This window comes from Leucoraja erinacea, unplaced genomic scaffold (genome assembly GCF_028641065.1).
Source record: "Leucoraja erinacea ecotype New England unplaced genomic scaffold, Leri_hhj_1 Leri_353S, whole genome shotgun sequence".
In the NCBI taxonomy this organism is placed as follows: domain Eukaryota; kingdom Metazoa; phylum Chordata; class Chondrichthyes; order Rajiformes; family Rajidae; genus Leucoraja; species Leucoraja erinaceus.
The window spans coordinates 23,561-45,436 of record NW_026576254.1 but is presented as its reverse complement, the minus strand read 5'-3'; the positions used below and the strand labels follow the sequence as shown (position 1 = coordinate 45,436).

The 21,876-nt window shown below is 48.0% G+C and overlaps 1 protein-coding gene across 1 annotated transcript in view; it reads right to left on the bottom strand.

Annotated features, from left to right (window-relative positions):
* Positions 1-5,689: 5,689 nt before the first annotated feature.
* Positions 5,690-21,876, bottom strand: part of LOC129693579 (deleted in malignant brain tumors 1 protein-like) — a gene marked incomplete at its 5' end in the record, with an annotated part of 39,743 nt that continues 23,556 nt past the window's right edge. Inside the window, 3 exons of the mRNA XM_055630378.1 lie at positions 5,690-8,944; positions 11,250-11,708; positions 14,215-14,692. Of these exons, the coding sequence (XP_055486353.1) occupies positions 8,482-8,944; positions 11,250-11,708; positions 14,215-14,692 (1,400 nt within the window). The remainder of the gene's footprint in view (positions 8,945-11,249; positions 11,709-14,214; positions 14,693-21,876) is intronic.

Sequence of the window (21,876 nt, the reverse complement as noted above, 5' to 3'; positions counted from 1 at the left end):
CTAAGGGGCAAAAATTGCTAGTGGGAGTTGTGTACAGGCCACCTAACAGTAGTAGTGGAGTTGGGGATGGCATCAAACAGGAAATTAGAAATGCGTTCAACAAAGGTAAAATAGTTATAATGGGTGACTTCAATCTACATATAGATTGGGTGAATCAAATTGGCAGGGGTGCTGAGGAAGAGGATTTCTTGGAATGTATGGGGGATAGTTTTCTAAACCAACATTTGGAAGAACCAACGAGAGTGCAGGCCATTCTAGACTGGGTATTGAGTAACGAGGAAGGGTTAATTAGCAGTCTTATTGTGCGTGGCCTCTTGGGCAAGAGTGACCATAATATGGTTGAGTTCTTCATTAGGATGGCGCGTGACATAATTTTTCAGAAACAAGGGTTCTGGACATAAAGAAAGGTGACTTTGAGGGTATGAGACATGAATTGTTCAAGATAGACCGGCAATTGATTCTTAAAAGGTTGACGGTGGATATGCACTTGAAGGCATTTAAAGACTGCATGGTTGAATTACAACAATTGTTCGTCCCAGTTTGGCAAAATAATAAACCAGGGAAGGTAGTGCATCCGTGGATAACAAGGGAAATCAGGGATAGTGTCAAAACAAAAGATGAAGCATATAAATTTGACAGGAAAAGCAGCCTACCAGAGGACTGGGAGAAATTCGGAGACCAGCAGAGGAGGAAAATAGCTTAATTAGAGAAAATATAATATGAAAGAAAACGGGCAGGGAACATGAAAACTGACTGCAATTTTTTTTTATAGATATGTGAAGAAATAAAGATTAGTTAAAACAAATATAGGACCCTTGCAGGCGGAAACAGCTGAATTGATCATGGGGCACAAGGACACGGCAGACCAATGGAATAACTACTTTGGTTCTGTCTTCACTAAGGAAGACATAAATAATCTGCCGGAAATAGCAGGGGACCGCGGGTCAAATGCGATGGAGGAGCTGAGTGAAATCCAGGTTAGCCAGTGTTAGGTAAATTGAATGGATTAAAGGCCGATAAAATCCCCAGGGCCAGATAGCCTGCATCCCAGAGTACTTAAGAAAGTAGCCTACAATATTTGATGCATTATTGATAATTTTTCAAACCTCGTTAGGTTCTGGAGTAGTTCCTGAGGATTGGAGGGTAGCTAATGTAACCCCACTTTTTAAAAAGGGAGGGAGAAAGAAAACGAGGAATTACATACAAGTTAGTCTGACATCGGCAGTGGGGAAACAGCTAGTCATTTATTAAAGATGGGATAGCAGCACATTTGGAAAGTGGTGAATTCATCGGACAAAGTCAGCCTGGATTTATGAAAGGTAAATCATGTCTGACGAATCGTATCGAATGTTTCGAGGATGTAACTTGTGGAGTGGATAATGGAGAACCAGTGGATGTGTTATATCTGGACTTTCAGAAGGCTGTCGACAAGGTCCCACATAAGAGATTAGTATGCAAACTTAAAGCACACGGTATTGGTGGTTCAGTATTGATGTGGATAGAGAACTGGCTGGCAGACAGGAAGCAAAGAGTAGGAGTAAACGGGTCCTTTTCACAATGGCAGGCAGTGACTAGTGGGGCACCACAATGCTCAGTGCTGGGACCACAGCTATTTACTATATATATATATATTAATGTTTTGGACGAGGAAATTGAATGCAACATATCCAAGTTTGCTGCTGACACGAAGCTGGAGGGGCAGTGTTAGCTGTGAGGAGGATGCTAGGAGACTGCAGGGTGATTTGGATAGGCTGGGTGAGTGGGCAAATGCATTGCAGATGCAGTATACTGTGGATAAATGTGAGGTTATCCACTTTGGTGGCAAAAACAGGAAAGTAAACTAGTATTTGAATGGTGGCCGATTAGGAATATGGGAGATTCAGCGAGACCTGGGTGTCATGGTACACCAGTCATTGAAAGTAGGCATGCAGGTGCAGCAGGCAGTGAAGAAAGCGAATGGTATGTTAGCATTCATAGCAAAAGTATTTGAGTATGGGAGCAGGGAGGTTCTATTGCAGTTGTACAGGGTCTTGGTGAGACCACACCTGGAGTATTGCGTACAGTTTCGGTCTCCTAATCTGAGGAAATACATTCCTGCCATAGAGGGAGTACAGAGAAGGTTCACCAGACTGATTCATGGGATGTGAGGACTTTCATATGACGAAAGACTGGATAGACTCGGCTTTTACTCGCTAGAATTTAGAAGATTGAGGGGGGATCTTATAGAAACTTACACAATTCTTAAGGGGGTGGACAGGCTAGATGCAGGAAGATTGTTCCCGATGTTGGAGCAGTCCAGAACAAGTGGTCACAGTTTAAGGATAAAGGGGAAATATTTTAGGGCTGAGATGAGAAAAACATTTTTCACACAGAGAGTGGTGAATCTCTGGAATTCTCTGCCACAGAAGGAAGTTGAGGCCAGTTCATTGGCTATATTTAAGAGGGCGTTAGATGTGGCCCTTGTGGCTAAAGGGATCAGGGGGTATGGAGAGAAGGCAGGTACAGTATATTGAGTTGGATGATCAGCTATGATCATATTGAATGGCGGTGCAGGCTCGAAGGACCGAATGGCCTACTCCAGCACCTATTTTCTATGTTTATATGTCCTTATCCTCAACAACTTTTCGTTTGACTCCTACCATTTCCTCCAAATACAAGGCGTAGCTATGCACACGCGCATGGGCCCCAGCTACGATTGCCTTTTTGTGGGTACGTCGAGCTATCCTTGTTCGATACCTAACAGGGCCCCATCCCCGAACTCTACACCGATTGCATTGGTACTACCTCCTGCACCCACACACAACTCACTGACTATATCAACTTCAACAGTACATTACATCCGGCACTTCTATAACCATATAACAATTACAGCACGGAAACAGGGCATCTAGGCCCTTCTACTTCATGCCGAACACGTATTCTCCCCTAGTCCCAAATACACCTTGACCATTTCCGACACTGGCCTACCATTTCTTGACCTCACTATCTCCATCGCAGGTGATACACTTCTGACCGATATCCACTATAAAGCCACTGACTCACCTGGCTATAACCATATAATAACCATATACCATATAACAATTACAGCACGGAAACAGGCCATCTCGACCCTTCTAGTCCGTGCCGAACACATAATATCCCCTAGTCCCATATACCTGCGCTCAGACCATAACCCTCCATTCCCTTCCCATCCATATAGGCTATATATACTACATTTCTTCCCACCCTTCTCTCTGTAAGGACTCCATCCCCTCCTCCCAATTCCTCCGTCTATGCCGCAACTGCACCCATGATGAGGTGTTCCACACATGGCATCGGAAATGTCCTAATTCTTCATGGAACGGAGGTAACCTCCCCTATTATGTATGAGGCTCTCACCAGGGTCTCTTCAATACCCTGCAACTGCTCTCTCTCCTCACCCCACTCGGAACAAGGGCAGAGTCCCCCTAGTCCTCACCTTCCACCCCACCAGCCGTAACATACAACAAATAGCCCTGCAGGCACCTCCAACGTGATCCCAACGTGATCCCACGACTAGCCACATCTACCATCTCTCCCCATGTCTGCTTTCCGCATTTTAGGCACCACCGTAACTCCTTGGCCAATTTTTCCCTTCCCAACCGCACCATCCCCTCCGCGGACAATTTCTCTTCCAACAGCAGGAGATGCTACACTTGTCGCTTTACCTCCCCCCTTGACAACATTCAAGGACACAGGTAGTCGTTCCAGGTGCGACAGGGGTGCACCTGCAACTCCTCCAATCTCACGTATTGCATCCGCAGCTCTAGATGTCAGCTGATCTACATCGGTGGGACCAAGCGTAGGCTTGGCAACCGTTTCGTCGAACACCTCCGCTCGGTTTACATTAACCAACCTGATCTCCCGGTGGCTCAGCACTTCAACTCCCCCACCCACTCCGAATCCGTCCTTTCTGTGCTGGGCCTCCACCATGGCCAGAGTGAGCAACACCGGAAATTGGATGAGCACCATCTCATATTCCACGTAGGTAGTCTCCTTCCCTTCCCAGCTCTCCCTCAGCCCTCTTCCTTTATACTTCCCGCCTCCCCCCACCCCCACCCCCACCAAACTGCATCAGTCTGGCCAAGGGTTTCAGCCGGAAACGTTGCCCATTTCCTTCGTCCCATCGATGGTGCTGCACCCGCTGAGTTTCTCTAGCACTTTTATCTCCAATCGATTTTCCAGCATCTGCAGTTCCTTCTTGGAACTCTGTTTTTTGTTTGTTTGGTTCCGAAGTTGAAGGTGGCCACGGGGGTGTGGACTTGGTTAGCTCAGTGGGACGGGCGGCAGCTTGGGGGAGTGGGTGGAATTTCAGGTCGAAACCCTTCTGCAGGCTATCACAAGTACTCTCATCGACGAGAGTTCAGTTCAGTCACAAGAAGTGTCTTCTCTCCAGAGTCGCTGCCTGTCCCCCTGAGTTACTCCAGCTTTATGTCTAACTTCAATTTCAAGATTTAAAAAAAAAACACAGAGTGCTGGAGGAACTCAGCGGTTTAGGCGGCATCTGTGGAGGGAACGGATTAGGAGTTCTTTCGGGCCAGGGTTCTTCAACAGGAAGGATCTGCATATCAAAGATACTAGAGCGGATACTAGTATATTTGCTGCAGATCAGGCATAATATTGTTCCGATTTAAATCGGAATTCCGCTTTTTTTTTGTTTTCCCATGTGTCATTTTTTTGTGTGCCTATTATTTGGCGGCCAATCAACCCCTGTCTCTAAGAGGGTTGCGTCAAATCACCGACCCGCTTCCCTTAAAATTCCCGTCCAATCATCAAATCGGTCTCCTCCCATCCAATCAGCCGCTGTCTCCGAGGGCATTCTGTCCATCACATTATGCGCTGGTCACTCGGCATCCAATCAGACAAACTCTCCGAGGTGCCTTTTGATCAATCACCGACCTGCTTCCCTCACCGAGCAGACGATGGCTGCAGCCAACACATAGATAATAGAGAAAGAGAGGGAGAGAGAGAGAGAGAGAGAGAGAGAGAGAGAGAGGAGAGAGAGAGAGAGAGAGAGAGAGAGAGAGAGAGAGAGAGAGAGAGAGAGAGAGAGAGAGAGAGAGAGAGAGAGAGAGAGAGAGAGAGAGAGAGAGAGAGAGAGAGAGAGAGAGAGAGAGGAGAGAGGAGAGAGAGAGAGAGAGAGAGAGAGAGAGAGAGAGAGAGAGATGCAAGAAAGCAGCTATGATATATCATACACATTAGACGATATTTTAAATTCAAAATACAAGTTATTCATTATTGTACTGTTTCATGGGTGTGACCGCGCATACCCCCCCCCCCCCCCCCCCCCCCCCCCCCCCCCCCCCCCCCCCCCCCCCCCAATCTCAGCCTCACTGACCTCAGTGTGTCCCTAGTTCCTAAAACCCATTTCCATTATTTGGGTTGAGAAGTTTGGACAGTTGAACGGGTAACTCAAAGACTGGTGTGGAAGAGTGGGTTTGAATTTGTGGGGCATTGGCACCAGCATTTATGAAGGAGGGAACTGTTCTAATGGGATGGACTTCACTTGTATCTGGCTGGGACCAGACTCCTGGCAAAGCATATAGGCATGTCTGTGGATAGAGCTTTAAACAATATAGTAGTGGGGGGGTGGGATTCACACATTGCAAGTGTATGGTGGAGTTCAAGGGAAAGAGAGCGCAGAAAATATTACAGGCGTCACCAGAAGTAATAGGACGTAAAGTTTAAGAAGGGATAAGAGAGTCCGGTAAAATGGTGGCCGGTGCGAGAGGAGGAGAGGTGAACACCAAATTAAAGGTGTTGTATATGAATGCACGTAGTAGTAAGGAACAAAGTGGATGAGCTTGGAGCACAGTTAGAAATTGTTGGGTATGAAGTTGTGGGCATTACAAATATGTGGCTGAAAGAAATGACCGGAGCTCAGAGCTGAATAGTCAAGGTTACAGGTCCCATCAGAAAGACAGACAGCTTGGGGTAGTTCTGCTGGTAAGGAATTAGATTCAGTCGTTAGCAAGGAGTGATATAGAATCAGACGGAGAGTCATTGTGGATAGAGTTGAGAAATTACAAGTGTAAAATATACCCTAATGGGAGTTAATTACAGGCCTCCAAACAGAAGCCAGGATATAGGGTACAAGTTACATAAGGTGATACAATCCGCATGTAAGAAAGGCAATGCTACGATAGGTGGTCATGAGAGATTTCAATATGCAGGTAGACTGGGAAAGTCAGATTGGTACTAGAACCCAAGAGAGGAAATTCGTAGAGTGCTTCTGAAATGGTTTCTTGGATCAACTTGAAGTGGAGCCAACAAGGGAAAAGGCAATTCTGGATTTAGTGTTGTGTAATGAATTGGATTTAATAAGCGGGCTCACGGTAAAAGAACCACTAGGAGGTAGTGACCACAATATAATAAGATTCAACTTGCAATTTGAAAGGGAATGGTGAAATATGTAATGCCGGTATTACAGCTGAGTGAAGGGGATTACAGAGACATGAGGGAAGAGCTGGCCAAAGTTGAGAGGAAAGGGACGTAGCAGCAATGAAGGTGGAAGAGCAATGGCAGGAATTTCTGGGAATAATTCAGAAGATGCAGGATCTTTTCATTCCAAAGAGGAATAAAGATTCTAGGGAGAGAATGAGGAGATGGTTGGTGACAAGGGAAGCCAAGGACAGCATCAAACTAAAAGATAATGTGTGGGAAAGATCAATGGGAAGCCAGAGGAATTGGGAAAACTTTTAGAGAACATAAGAGGGTAGCTAAAAAGGCCATATGGAGGAAAACAACAATATGAACGTAAGCTCGCCAAAAGAAGATCGCAAGAGTTTCTTCAGATACATAACGAGTAAAAAAAGGTTGGACGATTGGACGATGGACAGCTGGAAAATAATGCAGAAGTGATAATTTAGAATAAAGAAATGGCAGACGAATTGAATGACATTTTTGCATCAGTCTGCACACAGCAAAGTGCCTGAACTTCAAGAGAGTCATGGGGTGGAAGTTGGTGGAGTAGCTAAACTAAGGAGAAGGTGCTTGGGAAGCAGAATGGACTAAAGTTAGATCTCACCTGATTAGATGTACTGCACCCCAGTGTCTGAATGAGGTGGCTTCAGAGACTGTGGAGGCATTAATAGTAATATTTAAAAAAATCACTAGTCAGGAGTGGTTCCAGCCGAGTGGAATAATACCCCATTGTCCAAGAAGGGAGAAAAGCAGAAGAGTGGAAAATACAGGCCGGTTAGTCTGACCAGTAGTTGGAACGATTTTAGAGTACAATACAAAGGATGAGGTTACGGAGTACTTAGAACCTCATGATCAAATGTGGCAAAGTCATCATGGCATTGCGAAGGAGATATCTTGCCTGACAAATCTGCAGACAAAGGATAATCAGTGAATGTTGTTTACCTAGATTTTCAGGAAGCCCTATATAAGGTGCCAGACGTGAGTCTGCTGAGGAAGATGAGAACTCATGGTATAAAAAGGCCAAATACTAACATAGATAGCAGGTTGGCAAAACTCTTCTAAATTCTTCTAAGCTCCAGCGAGTACAGGATTAGTGCTGACAAACGCTCATCACATGTTACCACACTCATTTCTGGAATCATTCTTGTAAACCTCCTCTGGAAACTCTCCAGCGCCGGCACATCCTTCCTCAGATATGGTGCCTAAAATTGCTCACAATATTCCAAACACGATTTGACCAGCATCTTATAGAACTTTAGCATTCCATTCCTATTTTTGTATACACGCCTTCGTGAAATAAATGTTAGCATTGAGTTTGTTTTCTCTACTACCAATTCGACGATGATTAACTTTTTGGGAATCTTTCACCAGCACTCCCAAGTCCCTTAGTACCTCCGCTATCTTAACCATCTCTACCTTTAGAAAATAGTCTACCTCTTTACTCAGAGAGTGGTAGCTGTGTGGAATGAGCTTCCAGTGAAGGTGGTGGAGGCAGGTTCGTTTTTATCATTTAAAAATAAATTGGATAGTTATATGGATGGGAAGGGAATGGAGGGTTATGGTCTGAGCGCAGGTATATGGGACTAGGGGAGATTATGTGTTCGGCACGGACTAGAAGGGTCGAGATGGCCTGTTTCCGTGCTGTAATTGTTATATGGTTATATGGTTATATGGTTACATGTTTATTCCTGCTTCCAAAATGCATGTCTCCACACTTTGCGTTACTATATTCCATCTGCCACTTCTCTGTCCACTCTCCCGACCTGTCTAAGTCATTCTGCAGAGTCCCAGCAATCTCTACACTAAATGCCACTCCACCTTTTTTCGTATCATCCACAAACCTGGCCACAAAGCCTTCAATCCCCGCGTCCAAACCATTAATATACACCGTGACGAGTGACGGCCCCAGCACCGACCCGTGCAGAACTCCAATAGTCAATGACAGCCAACCAGCAAAAGTCCCTTTATTGCCACTGTTTGCCTTTGGCCAAGCCCTTTTGACCTGCTATCCATGTATCTGCCCGTTGATGCCCTGGGCTCTCACCTCCCTAGCAGCCTCGTGTGCGGCACTTTAATAAAAGCTTTCTGAAAGTCTAGGTAAACACCATTTACTGGTTCTCCTTTGTCTGTCCTGCTATTTATTTCTTTTGGTTTTACAGCGTACTTGCCTTCAGTGCATTGGACTCCCGCATCTTCAGTATGATCACAGTTGTTTATTTCCCATCCAGGGAAGGAACATTGCGAAAGAGATGTTTCGTTTCCACGGCAAACTACATTGTCCATCCAAATGCTCCCGCTCCCCTCGCCAAACTGCTCTCCCGTGAATGCCGTGGCGCTGGGGCCGCAGTTTAGTTCACGGCAGATGACCTCGGCATCTCTAACGTCCCAGCCGTCATCACAAACCGTCCCCCACTGTCCATTGTACTTCACCTCCACTCTACCCGAACAACGATCGCTGCCTCCCGCGAGCCTTACGTCGAACTCTGAAGAATAAACAGTAAGACATTAAGACCGGGTAAATCAGGGCAGATAGGTTGGTCAAGAAGGCAAGACACTAAGTTCTGGAGTTACTCCGTGGGTCAGGCGGCAGCTCTAAAGAACATGGATAGGTGACCATGTTGGGTCAGTACTACTTGCAATTAGGGTCCTGACCCAGAACGTCACCAGCTATCCATGTTCTCGATTGTTTCACTGAACACCTTCGCACAGTCTTGAGTTACTCTGTCTGTCTGTCTGTCTGTCTGTCTGTCTGTCTGTCTGTCTGTCTGTCTGTCTGTCTGTCTGTCTGTCTGTCTGTCTGTCTGTCTGTCTGTCTGTCTGTCTGTCTGTCTGTCTATCTATCTATCTATCTATCTATCTATACCTATACCTATACCTATACACATTACTAGAACTCTCATCCTGAACACTTCCTGTCGGCGTTGTAATTAAATCGGCCAAAGCACAACGAATATTCGTCAAATTACTCACCATTCTCCTCTTCTGCAAGTCAAATAAGTCTAGTTCCGATCGGTAAAATAGTACAAAGGTTATGAAGGTTTTGAAGATTCCCCCTCCCCACATCCCCCGTCCCCCATAGCCCCAAGTTCACTAACACCCCCCCCTCTCCTACTCCTCCCCACCCCAACACCTCTCCCTCCCCACACTTCTCCCTCACCCACACCCTCCCTCCACCACACCCTCTCCTCCGACGCCCATTCTCACCCTATTCCCCGCTCCCATACCCCCTCATACACACCGCCCTCCCCCGCACCTCCCACCCCCACTCCCACCCCTCCTCCACTCACCGCTCCCGACCCCCCTCCCTCTCCCACATCCCCCACACCCCCTCCCACATACCCCCCTCCCCCACAACCCCCTCATCCACACCCCCTCCCCCACACATCCCCTCCCCACTCACCCCCTCCCCAGAGTGGTGCAACATTGCTTTGGGGAGCGGGTTGCGTTGGGGGAACAGGTGATTTTTGGAATATGGCGTTGGGGAGTGGATTGCGTGGGGGGGGGGGGGGGGGGGGGGGGGGGGGGTGCAGGCCTGCAGTGTGACTGCGACCAGCGGTCCCACTTAGTTTAGTATACCTATAAAGCACTCATCTTGTTCTCTTCTGGATTGTGTTGTTTTTACATTTGCGCAAAAACGGCACCCGATAGCACTACGATTTTCCACCACCTTATTAAAGACAAAGGATAATCAGTGAATGTTGTTTACCTAGATTTTCAGGAAGCCCTATATAAGGTGCCAGACGTGAGTCTGCTGAGGAAGATGAGAACTCATGGTATAAAAAGGCCAAATACTAACATAGATAGCAGGTTGGCAAAACTCTTCTAAATTCTTCTAAGCTCCAGCGAGTACAGGATTAGTGCTGACAAACGCTCATCACATGTTACCACACTCATTTCTGGAATCATTCTTGTAAACCTCCTCTGGAAACTCTCCAGCGCCGGCACATCCTTCCTCAGATATGGTGCCTAAAATTGCTCACAATATTCCAAACACGGTTTGACCAGCATCTTATAGAACTTTAGCATTCCATTACTATTTTTGTATACACGCCTGCGTGAAATAAATGTTAGCATTGAGTTTGTTTTCTCTACTACCAATTCGACGATGATTAACTTTTTGGGAATCTTTCACCAGCACTCCCAAGTCCCTTAGTACCTCCGCTATCTTAACCATCTCTACCTTTAGAAAATAGTCTACCTCTTTACTCAGAGAGTGGTAGCTGTGTGGAATGAGCTTCCAGTGAAGGTGGTGGAGGCAGGTTCGTTTTTATCATTTAAAAATAAATTGGATAGTTATATGGATGGGAAGGGAATGGAGGGTTATGGTCTGAGCGCAGGTATATGGGACTAGGGGAGATTATGTGTTCGGCACGGACTAGAAGGGTCGAGATGGCCTGTTTCCGTGCTGTAATTGTTATATGGTTATATGGTTATATGGTTACATGTTTATTCCTGCTTCCAAAATGCATGTCTCCACACTTTGCGTTACTATATTCCATCTGCCACTTCTCTGTCCACTCTCCCGACCTGTCTAAGTCATTCTGCAGAGTCCCAGCAATCTCTACACTAAATGCCACTCCACCTTTTTTCGTATCATCCACAAACCTGGCCACAAAGCCTTCAATCCCCGCGTCCAAACCATTAATATACACCGTGACGAGTGACGGCCCCAGCACCGACCCGTGCAGAACTCCAATAGTCAATGACAGCCAACCAGCAAAAGTCCCTTTATTGCCACTGTTTGCCTTTGGCCAAGCCCTTTTGACCTGCTATCCATGTATCTGCCCGTTGATGCCCTGGGCTCTCACCTCCCTAGCAGCCTCGTGTGCGGCACTTTAATAAAAGCTTTCTGAAAGTCTAGGTAAACACCATTTACTGGTTCTCCTTTGTCTGTCCTGCTATTTATTTCTTTTGGTTTTACAGCGTACTTGCCTTCAGTGCATTGGACTCCCGCATCTTCAGTATGATCACAGTTGTTTATTTCCCATCCAGGGAAGGAACATTGCGAAAGAGATGTTTCGTTTCCACGGCAAACTACATTGTCCATCCAAATGCTCCCGCTCCCCTCGCCAAACTGCTCTCCCGTGAATGCCGTGGCGCTGGGGCCGCAGTTTAGTTCACGGCAGATGACCTCGGCATCTCTAACGTCCCAGCCGTCATCACAAACCGTCCCCCACTGTCCATTGTACTTCACCTCCACTCTACCCGAACAACGATCGCTGCCTCCCGCGAGCCTTACGTCGAACTCTGAAGAATAAACAGTAAGACATTAAGACCGGGTAAATCAGGGCCGATAGGTTGGTCAAGAAGGCAAGACACTAAGTTCTGGAGTTACTCCGTGGGTCAGGCGGCAGCTCTAAAGAACATGGATAGGTGACATGTTGGGTCAGTACTACTTGCAATTAGGGTCCTGACCCAGAACGTCACCACCTATCCATGTTCTCGATTGTTTCGCTGAACACCTTCGCACAGCCCTGAGTTACTCTGTCTGACCCGCTATGTGTTAATCTATCTGCCTATCTATCTATCTATCTATCTATCTATCTATCTATCTATCTATCTATCTATCTATCTATCTATCTATCTATCTATCTATCTATCTATCTATCTATCTATCTATCTATCTATCTATCTATCTATCTATCTATCTATCTATCTATCTATCTATCTGTCTATCTATCTATCTGTCTGTCTGTCTGCCTGTCTGTCTGTCTGTCTGTCTATCTCTGTCTGTCTGTCTGTCTGTCTGTCTGTCTGTCTGTCTGTCTGTCTGTCTGTCTATCCGTCCGTCTATCTATCTATCTATCTATCTATCTATCTATCTATCTATCTATCTATCTATCTATCTATCTATCTATCTATCTATCTATCCCTATACCTATACCTATACACATTACTAGAACTCTCATCCTGACCACTTCCTGTCGGCGTTGTAATTAAATCGGCCATAGCACTACGAATATTCGTCAAATTACTCACCATTCTCCTCTGCTGCAAGCCAAATAAGTTTAGTTCCGATCGGTAAAATAGTACAAAGGTTATGAAGGTTTTGAAGATTCCCCCTCCCCACATCCCCCGTCCCCCATAGCCCCAAATTCACTAACACCCCCCTCTCCTACTCCTCCCCACCCCAACACCTCTCCCTCCCCCACACTGCTCCCTCACCCACACCCTCCCTACACCACACTCTCCCCTCCGACGCCCCTTCTCACCCTATTCCCCGCTCCCAAACCCCCTCATCCACACCGCCCTCCCCCGCACCTCCCACCCCCACTCCCACCCCTCCTCCACTCACCGCTCCCGACCCCCCTCCCTCTCCCACATCCCCCACACCCCCTCCCACATACCCCCCTTCCCCCACAACCCCCTCATCCACACCCCCTCCCCACACATCCCCTCCCCACTCACCCCCTCCCCAGAGTGGTGGAACATTGCTTTGGGGAGCGGGTTGCGTTGGGGGAACAGGTGATTTGTGGAATATGGCGTGGGGGGAATGGATTGCGTTGGGGGGGGGGGGGGGGGGGGGGGGGGGGTGGTGCAGGCCTCCAGTTTGACTGCGACCAGCGGTCCCACTTAGTTTAGTATACTTATAAAGCACTCATCTTGTTCTCTTCTGGATTGTGTTGTTTTTACATTTGCGCAAAAACGGCACCCGATAGCACTACGATTTTTCACCACCTTATTAAAGACAAAGGATAATCAGTGAATGTTGTTTACCTAGATTTTCAGGAAGCCCTATATAAGGTGCGTGACGTGAGTCTGCTGAGGAAGATGAGAACTCATGGTATAAAAAGGCCAAATACTAACATCGATAGCAGGTTGGCAAAACTCTTCTAAATTCTTCTAAGCTCCAGCGAGTACCGGATTAGTGCCGACAAACGCTCACCACATGTTACCCACTCTCAGTTCTGGAATCATTCTTGTAAACCTCCTCTGGAAACTCTCCAGCGCCGGCACATCCTTCCTCAGATATGGTGCCTAAAATTGCTCACAATATTCCAAACACGGTTTGACCAGCATCTTATAGAACTTTAGCATTCCATTACTATTTTTGTATACACGCCTTCGTGAAATAAATGTTAGCATTGAGTTTGTTTTCTCTACTACCAATTCGACGATGATTAACTTTTTGGGAATCTTTCACCAGCACTCCCAAGTCCCTTAGTACCTCCGCTATCTTAACCATCTCTACCTTTAGAAAATAGTCTACCTCTTTACTCAGAGAGTGGTAGCTGTGTGGAATGAGCTTCCAGTGAAGGTGGTGGAGGCAGGTTCGTTTTTTATCATTTAAAAATAAATTGGATAGTTATATGGATGGGAAGGGAATGGAGGGTTATGGTCTGAGCGCAGGTATATGGGACTAGGGGAGATTATGTGTTCGGCACGGACTAGAAGGGTCGAGATGGCCTGTTTCCGTGCTGTAATTGTTATATGGTTATATGGTTACATGTTTATTCCTGCTTCCAAAATGCATGTCTCCACACTTTGCGTTACTATGTTCCATCTGCCACTTCTCTGTCCACTCTCCCGACCTGTCTAAGTCATTCTGCAGAGTCCCAGCAATCTCTACACTAAATGCCACTCCACCTTTTTTCGTATCATCCACAAACCTGGCCATAAAGCCTTCAATCCCCGCGTCCAAACCATTAATATACACCGTGACGAGTGACGGCCCCAGCACCGACCCGTGCAGAACTCCAATAGTCAATGACAGCCAACCAGCAAAAGTCCCTTTATTGCCACTGTTTGCCTTTGGCCAAGCAGCTAACCTGCTATCCATGTATCTGCCTGTTGATGCCATGGGCTCTCAACTTCCTTAGCAGCCTCGTGTGCGGCACTTTAATAAAAGCTTTCTGAAAGTCTAGGTACACACCATTTACTGGTTCTCCTTTGTCTGTCTTGCTATTTATTTCTTTTGGTTTTACAGCGTACTTGCCTTCAGTGCATTGGACTCCCGCATCTTCAGTATGATCACAGTTGTTTATTTCCCATCCAGGGAAGGAACATTGCGAAAGAGATGTTTCGTTTCCACGGCAAAATACATTGTCCATCCAAATGCTCCCGCTCCCCTCGCCAAACTGCTCTCCCGTGAATGCCGTGGCGCTGGGGCCGCAGTTTAGTTCACGGCAGATGACCTCGGCATCTCTAACGTCCCAGCCGTCATCACAAACCGTCCCCCACTGTCCATTGTACTTCACCTCCACTCTACCCGAACAACGATCGCTGCCTCCCGCGAGCCTTACGTCGAACTCTGAAGAATAAACAGTAAGACATTAAGACCGGGTAAATCAGGGCAGATAGGTTGGTCAAGAAGGCAAGACACTAAGTTCTGGAGTTACTCCGTGGGTCAGGCGGCAGCTCTAAAGAACATGGATAGGTGACATGTTGGGTCAGTACTACTTGTAATTAGGGTCCTGACCCAGAACGTCACCAGCTATCCATGTTCTCGATTGTTTCGCTGAACACCTTCGCACAGTCCTGAGTTACTCTGTCTGACCCGCTATGTGTTAATCTATCTATCTATCTATCTATCTATCTATCTATCTATCTATCTATCTATCTATCTATCTATCTATCTATCTATCTATCTATCTATCTATCTATCTATCTATCTATCTATCTATCTATCTATCTATCTATCTTTCTATCTATCTGTCTGTCTGTCTGTCTGTCTATCTGTCTGTCTGTCTGTCTGTCTGTCTGTCTGTCTGTCTGTCTGTCTGTCTGTCTATCTGTCTGTCTATCTATCTATCTATCTATCTATCTATCTCTATACCTATACCTATACCTATACACATTACTAGAACTCTCATCCTGACCACTTCCTGTCGGCGTTGTAATTAAATCGGCCAAAGCACAACGAATATTCGTCAAATTACTCACCATTCTCCTCTGCTGCAAGTCAAATAAGTTTAGTTCCGATCGGTAAAATAGTACAAAGGTTATGAAGGTTTTGAAGATTCCCCCTCCCCACATCCCCGTCCCCCATAGCCCCAAATTCCCTAACACCCCCATCTCCCCACCCCTCCCCCACCCCAACACCTCTCCCTCCCCCACACTGCTCCCTCACCCACACCCTCCCTACACCACACTCTCCCCTCCGACGCCCCTTCTCACCCTATTCCCCGCTCCCAAACCCCCCTCATCCACACCCGCCCTCCCCCCGCACCTCCCACCCCCCACTCCCACCCCTCCTCCACTCACCGCTCCCGACCCCCCTCCCTCTCCCACATCCCCCCACACCCCCTCCCACATACCCCCCTTCCCCACCAACCCCCTCATCCACACCCCCTCCCCCCCACACATCCCCCCTCCCCACTCACCCCCTCCCCAGAGTGGTGGATCATTGCTTTGGGGAGCGGGTTGCGTTGGGGGAACAGGTGATTTGTGGAATATGGCGTTGGGGAGTGGATTGCGTTGGGGGGGGGGGGGGGGGGGGGGGTGCAGGCCTCCAGTGTGACTGCGACCAGCGGTCCCACTTAGTTTAGTATACTTATAAAGCACTCATCTTGTTCTCTTCTGGATTGTGTTATTTTTACATTTGCGCAAAAACGGCACCGGATAGCACTACGATGTTTCACCACCTTACTCGCCATTCGCATGTGCTGCCATTGCAACACATTTTGTTCCGATCGGTGAAATAATACAACAGTTATGAAGGTCTAAAACACCCGCTATCAATCATCGACGGCGTGGACAATAAAGTTGAATGGCCGGAGTGAGCAGAGTGTGTTGAGCAAGTGCAGAGTGAGCAACGCGCGGAGAAAGCAGCATGCGCATTGAGCAGGGCGCGGACTGCTTCTGCGGCGACCAGCACGATCGGGAGCCGCTGATTGGAACCGGGAGCCGTAGAGTGAAGCCGGAGCAGGACCGGTAGCCATTGAGTGAGGCCTAAAGATGAAGTAGCGGGTTGTGCAGTGTGCTGTGTGAGAAAAGCGACCACAACCACCCCCACCCACAAACCCTTCACTCTCTCTCCCCCCGCCCACAGACCCTTCTCCCTCTCCACCTCCCCCACCCCCCCCCCCTTCCCCCACAACCGCTCACCGCACCCCCCGTCGCCCTAACACACCCTCCCCCCCGTACACACCCCTATCCCCCCCATCCCTCCCCCACCCATCCCCCCACGCCATCCCCCCCCCCCCCCCACACATCCCTCCCTAACACCTCACTCCGCCACACCACCCTCCCCCACACCCTCCCCCCCCCCACAAACCCCCCCTCCCCATACCACTCCTCCCCCTCACCCCCTTCCCCCCTCCCACACAACCCCTCCCCCACAAAACACCCACAGGTACAGCAGGAAGTGAAGAAAGCGAATGGCATGTTAGCCTTGATAACAATTGGAATCGAATATAGGAGCAAGAGGTCCCTCTGAAGTTGTACAGAGCCCTAGAGAGACACCACCTGGAGTATTGTGTGCAGTTTTGGTCCCCTAATTTGCGGAAGAACATTATTCCTATTGAGGGAGTGCAGCGTAGGTTTACAAGGTTAATTCCCGGGATGGTGGGACAGTCGTATGCTGAGAGAATGGAGCAGCTGGGCTTGTACACTCTGGAGTTCGGAAGGATAAGTGGGGATCTTATTGAAACATATACGATTGTTAAGTGTTTGGACACGCAGGAGGCAGGAACCATGTTCCAGATGTTGGGAGAGTCCAAAACCAGTTTAATTTTACTTCGGAGTCACGTGAGTGACTACGTGAAGAACCCCGCTTACGACGCATGCGTGTCATATCGCTACACGCATTGCAACTCGTCGTTGTTGGGAGGAAGGACGTTCCTCCCAAACGGCAGGGTTTTCGAACCTGCAATAGAAAGGTAAGGGAACATCGTTTATTTCCTTACCTTTTCCTACAGGAAGGCTGTTTAAAGCTGGCAAGGGAGGAATCTGCAAGCAGCTGGTAGCCAGCAAACGGCCACTAGCATGATAGTCCCTTCGGGAGTTGGTGCAACTTCAGCTGGGGGGGGGGGAGAGGGGGGAGAACGCCGACAGGAGTACCCCGCAGCTGTCAGCCCAACATCTCGGACAACAGCCCAAGGACCTACGCTACAGGGTCCGTGGGGCTGCGGGAGGAAGGACGTTCCTCCCAAACGGCAGGCTGAGAACCAGCACAGGTAAGAACATTTTTCCTTACCTTTTCTTTAAAGACGTCACTGCCGTTTCTGAACAGCAGCAGGCAGCCAGCAACGGACGTCAGCACAGAGCTACAGACGTCGCTGCCGTTTACTGAACAGCAGCAGCAGCCAGCAACGGACGTCAGCACAGAGCCACAGATGTCGCTGCCGTTTACTGAACAGCAGCAGGTCGCTGCCGTTTACTGAACAGCAGCAGGCAGCCGCAACGGACGTCAGAGCCACAGACGTCGCTGCCGTTTTCTGAACAGCAGCAGGCAGCCATAACGGACGTCAGCACAGTGCCACAACGTTTACTCAGCAGCAGGCCAACGAATGTCGGGTAGAGCAAGTGCCAAACTTCACCCCCCGGGTAGAGTACCGTGAGTACCGGGACCGTGAGGAGCGGCATGGTTATATCGGGTGGCCCGGAGCGACCAGTGCCCGTAGGCATGAGGACCGGCTGCAGGAGAAACCGCATGCGACTAGTGGCCGAGAGCACCAAGATCGGCAGGAGCGGTCGTATAATTTAAAGCACCCGCGATCGACTAGTGCCCGAGAGCATGAAAGTCGGCTGGAGCGGTTGCTGGAGGAAATTCTCCAGAGTGACAGGACCCGGGATATGGAGGATAGCCACAGTGGGCAAAATATAAGTCCCACAGCAGATTCCCATAAAGGGCTGCATGACATATCATACTCCTCTGAGGAGGGTATTGAAGGTCTGACTGGGTCAGAATCTGAACAGGTGATGGAGCCACCTTCCCCTATTGAAGGGGAGAAAAACAACCTGCTGGACATGGTGGGCCAGTACTTCCAGCAGGAACAAACTGGGAAGTATCTCGAGGCCAGGATGGCTGCCAGTATTGAATATATGTCCACCCATCAACTTCAAGCCAATACTTTTGCTGAAGTGTTGGCAAGGCATTTACCCCTGGGCAATTGTGGTGCTCTTAATGTAGCCAGTGTCAACCGGTGCATTTGGAGACATGTTGGGCAAGCCATTAGGAGTCAGGATATTAAATGCAAAATGCCCTGAAAGATCTCACGGCGGGCATAACAGCCTTGGGCCGCACGTTAGAAAAGGAGGACGTGACTAGTGACCACAAGGATGCCTTAGCACTATTCTGCAACGTGCAGTTTGAACTGAATATATTAGAAAGGGGGCCATTCAGCCAGCTCTAGATCCTAAGTTCGCTATACTATGTAAGCAAAGGGCTATAGACCCCAAACCCTGTTATTTGGGGGAGACCTGTCCAAACAGGTTAAAGATTTGGATGAGGAGGCCAAGACTTTGGGGCTGATTAGAGCATCCAAAGGATTTCTGGGGAAAAGATATCAACCTTATGGGCCTCCTAAGAAAGGTAGTTTTTATACTATTAGTGCAAGGGATTGGAGTGAGGCCAGAGGTACCCAGCAGCAGCATCCTTTTTTAGGGTTTGGCCCGGGACGACCACTGTGGAAGATGCGAAAGCCTCTACTGCAGCATCTACCCCAACCTCAACCTCAAGGCCCTCCACAACCACGAATGAAACCAAGAAATTAACTCAGTTACCACCGATAACCATGGAGGTAGGTGAATCTGGGGCTCCAGAATTAATAGGGAGCACGGAAGTTGGAGGGACATTGCAACTTCATTTGGAAGCATGGTGTAATATAACTATGGACAGATATATCCTTAGCAGTATTAAGGGATATCTGATAGAGTTTCTACACAAACAAAATCCTCCAGTACAACATACACCGGACAGAATATACATGCTTACTAAATTGGAACAAGCTAAAGCTCACATAGAACGACAAAGATTATTCACTAAAGGAGTAATTGAACAAACCAAACATGAATAACAGGAATTTGTCTCAAACATATTTATTAGAACTAAGAAAGATGGGGGTTGCCGTATTATTATTGATTTATCAACACTTCACAACGTTGTGCAATATGTTCATTTTAAAATGGATACTTTTAGCACTACTAAAGAGTTAGTTTCAGCAGGCTACTTTATGGCAAGTATTGATCTTAAAGATGCTTACCATACAATACCCATCAGAGGTAAAATTCTTAAACCAGCTTTGGCATTACCGCAACAACAAAAACATAGAGTAATGGCATAGTTGGATGATATACTTATTGTGGGAAAAACTTATGAATTGGCATGTTAGGCAGTGGTTGCCACAAAACAATTGTTTGAAGAGCTCAGATTCATTATCCATCCAATTAAGTCAAAATTGACACCATTAACACATTTAATATGCTAATGACTTTACCAATAGGGAAAGCCACAGAGTTACAAAAGGATTAGAGCACTCAAAATTAATAGAGGCCATTTTTTGATCGGCCAATGGAGCTAACAATTGAAGCCATAAAATAATTACAATGGTGGGAACACAATGTTAAGTATTGCTCCAACCCAATAGTTATTGACAACCCGTCTGTGGTATTACAAGCCAGTGCAATTGGTTGGGGTGCAACTGATACCATCTCGAGCTGTGGGGGAGATGGAATATACAAGAAGCTAACCTACTTAACACTAAGGGTATAAATTACTTAGAAATTGCGTTTAATGGGCTAAAATCTTATTGCTCAGGAATGAAACAGCAGCATGTTAGATTGCAGATAGATAATACCTTGATGGTGGCATATATAAATCATATGGGTGGAAATATATCAATATCTTGTGATGAATTGGCAAACCCAATTTGGCAATGGTGTGTCCAAAGGAATATTTGGTTATCGGCTACGTATCTACCAGGGATACTAATTCAGTGGCAGACACCAGGTCACGAAAATTTATTGAAAATACTGAATGGATGTTGGATAGAACGGTATTTGCTGAAATCACAGTAAAGTATGGAAGGCCGATATTGATTTTTGCATCCAGGTTAAATCACCAGTTACCGAGGTATGTATCATGGGAACCAGATCCTGGGGTAGAAGCTACAGATGCATTCTCACTGCACTGGGGGAAATGGTTCATTTATGCATTTCCTCCTTTTCTGCCTAATCAATGGGGTACTAAGGGAAATTCAACAGGATTCGGCATCTGGGATTCTCATAGTACCTGATTGGCTTACCCAACCATGGTTCTCGGAGGATACAGGACATGGTGCTGGAACCATGTATAACTTTAAGACATAGTCCTAAGTTGCTGGTGCAACCAGTAACTCAGGATAGCCACCCATGCCATAAAAAATATTGATTTATTGGGTTGTAGACTCTAAAAGACCCGCTACGGGACATGGGGCTATCAAAAAGAACTGTGGACATGATCACAGCAGCACAAAGAAGGTCTACACAAAAACAGTATTTATGTCATATTAGAGAATGGACTAATTACTGCCATAATAACCATCTGGACCACAGAAATAAGGATGTTCCGGCGGTGCTAGAGTTTTCTCACCAACCTGCACTATGAAGGACTTAGTTACAGCACTGTGAATAGTGCCAGAGGTGCATTGTCAAGTTATTTGTGGCAAGGAACAGAAAGACAGTCTGTGGGATCACATCCTCTGGTAGTTAAACTTTTAAGAGGCATCTTTAGGCGGCGCGACTCTGGTCAGCAGCGGCCTCTGCAGCCTGTCCGCGTTTTTATTATTTTTGTCTGTGTTTTAATGTAGTTTTTGTTATTTATGTTGGGGGGTGTGTGTGTGTGTGGGGGGGGCGGGGGTGGGGGTGGGAGGGGGGGGGGGGGAAACTTCTAAATCTCTCCCTGCACTGGAGACCCGACATTTTCTTGTCGGGGTCTCGGTTGTCGTTGAGGCCGCAACGAGGAGCGGCCTCCAACAGGAAGAAGCCGGGGACTCTGGTGCCGACTCACCTCACCGTCGCGGAGCTGGCCGAGACCGGAGCGGGTGGAGCGGTGGAGGAGCGCTGCCGCTGCTGCTGCTGCTGCTGCTGCCCGACCTCCGGAGATTGGGAGGCTGCTGCTGCGGGTCTGCGGACGGCGGCACCGGGAGCCCGCGGGTCCCTGGAGAGAGACCGCTTTTCGGGGCTCCTGCAACGGCGACTTCTCCCGCCCGAGTTGCGGGGTCGAAGAGCTCCTGGAGCGGGGCCTAGCACCACTGCCCCGCGCGGCTGGAATGGCCGCGGGACTCTGCGAGCGCACGCCGGGGTCTTTAACACCAAGACCCGGTGTGCGACCTTGCATCACCCGGAGTGGCTTTAATGGCCGCGGGACAATCGCCATCGCCAGCCGGGGGCTTTGACTTTGACTCTGACATCGGGGGGGGGGGAAAGGGGGGGGGAGGGGGGTGGGGGGGGGGGGGGGGGGGGGGGGGGGGGGAGTGCAGTGGAGAGATAAGTTTTTTTGGCCTTCCATCACAG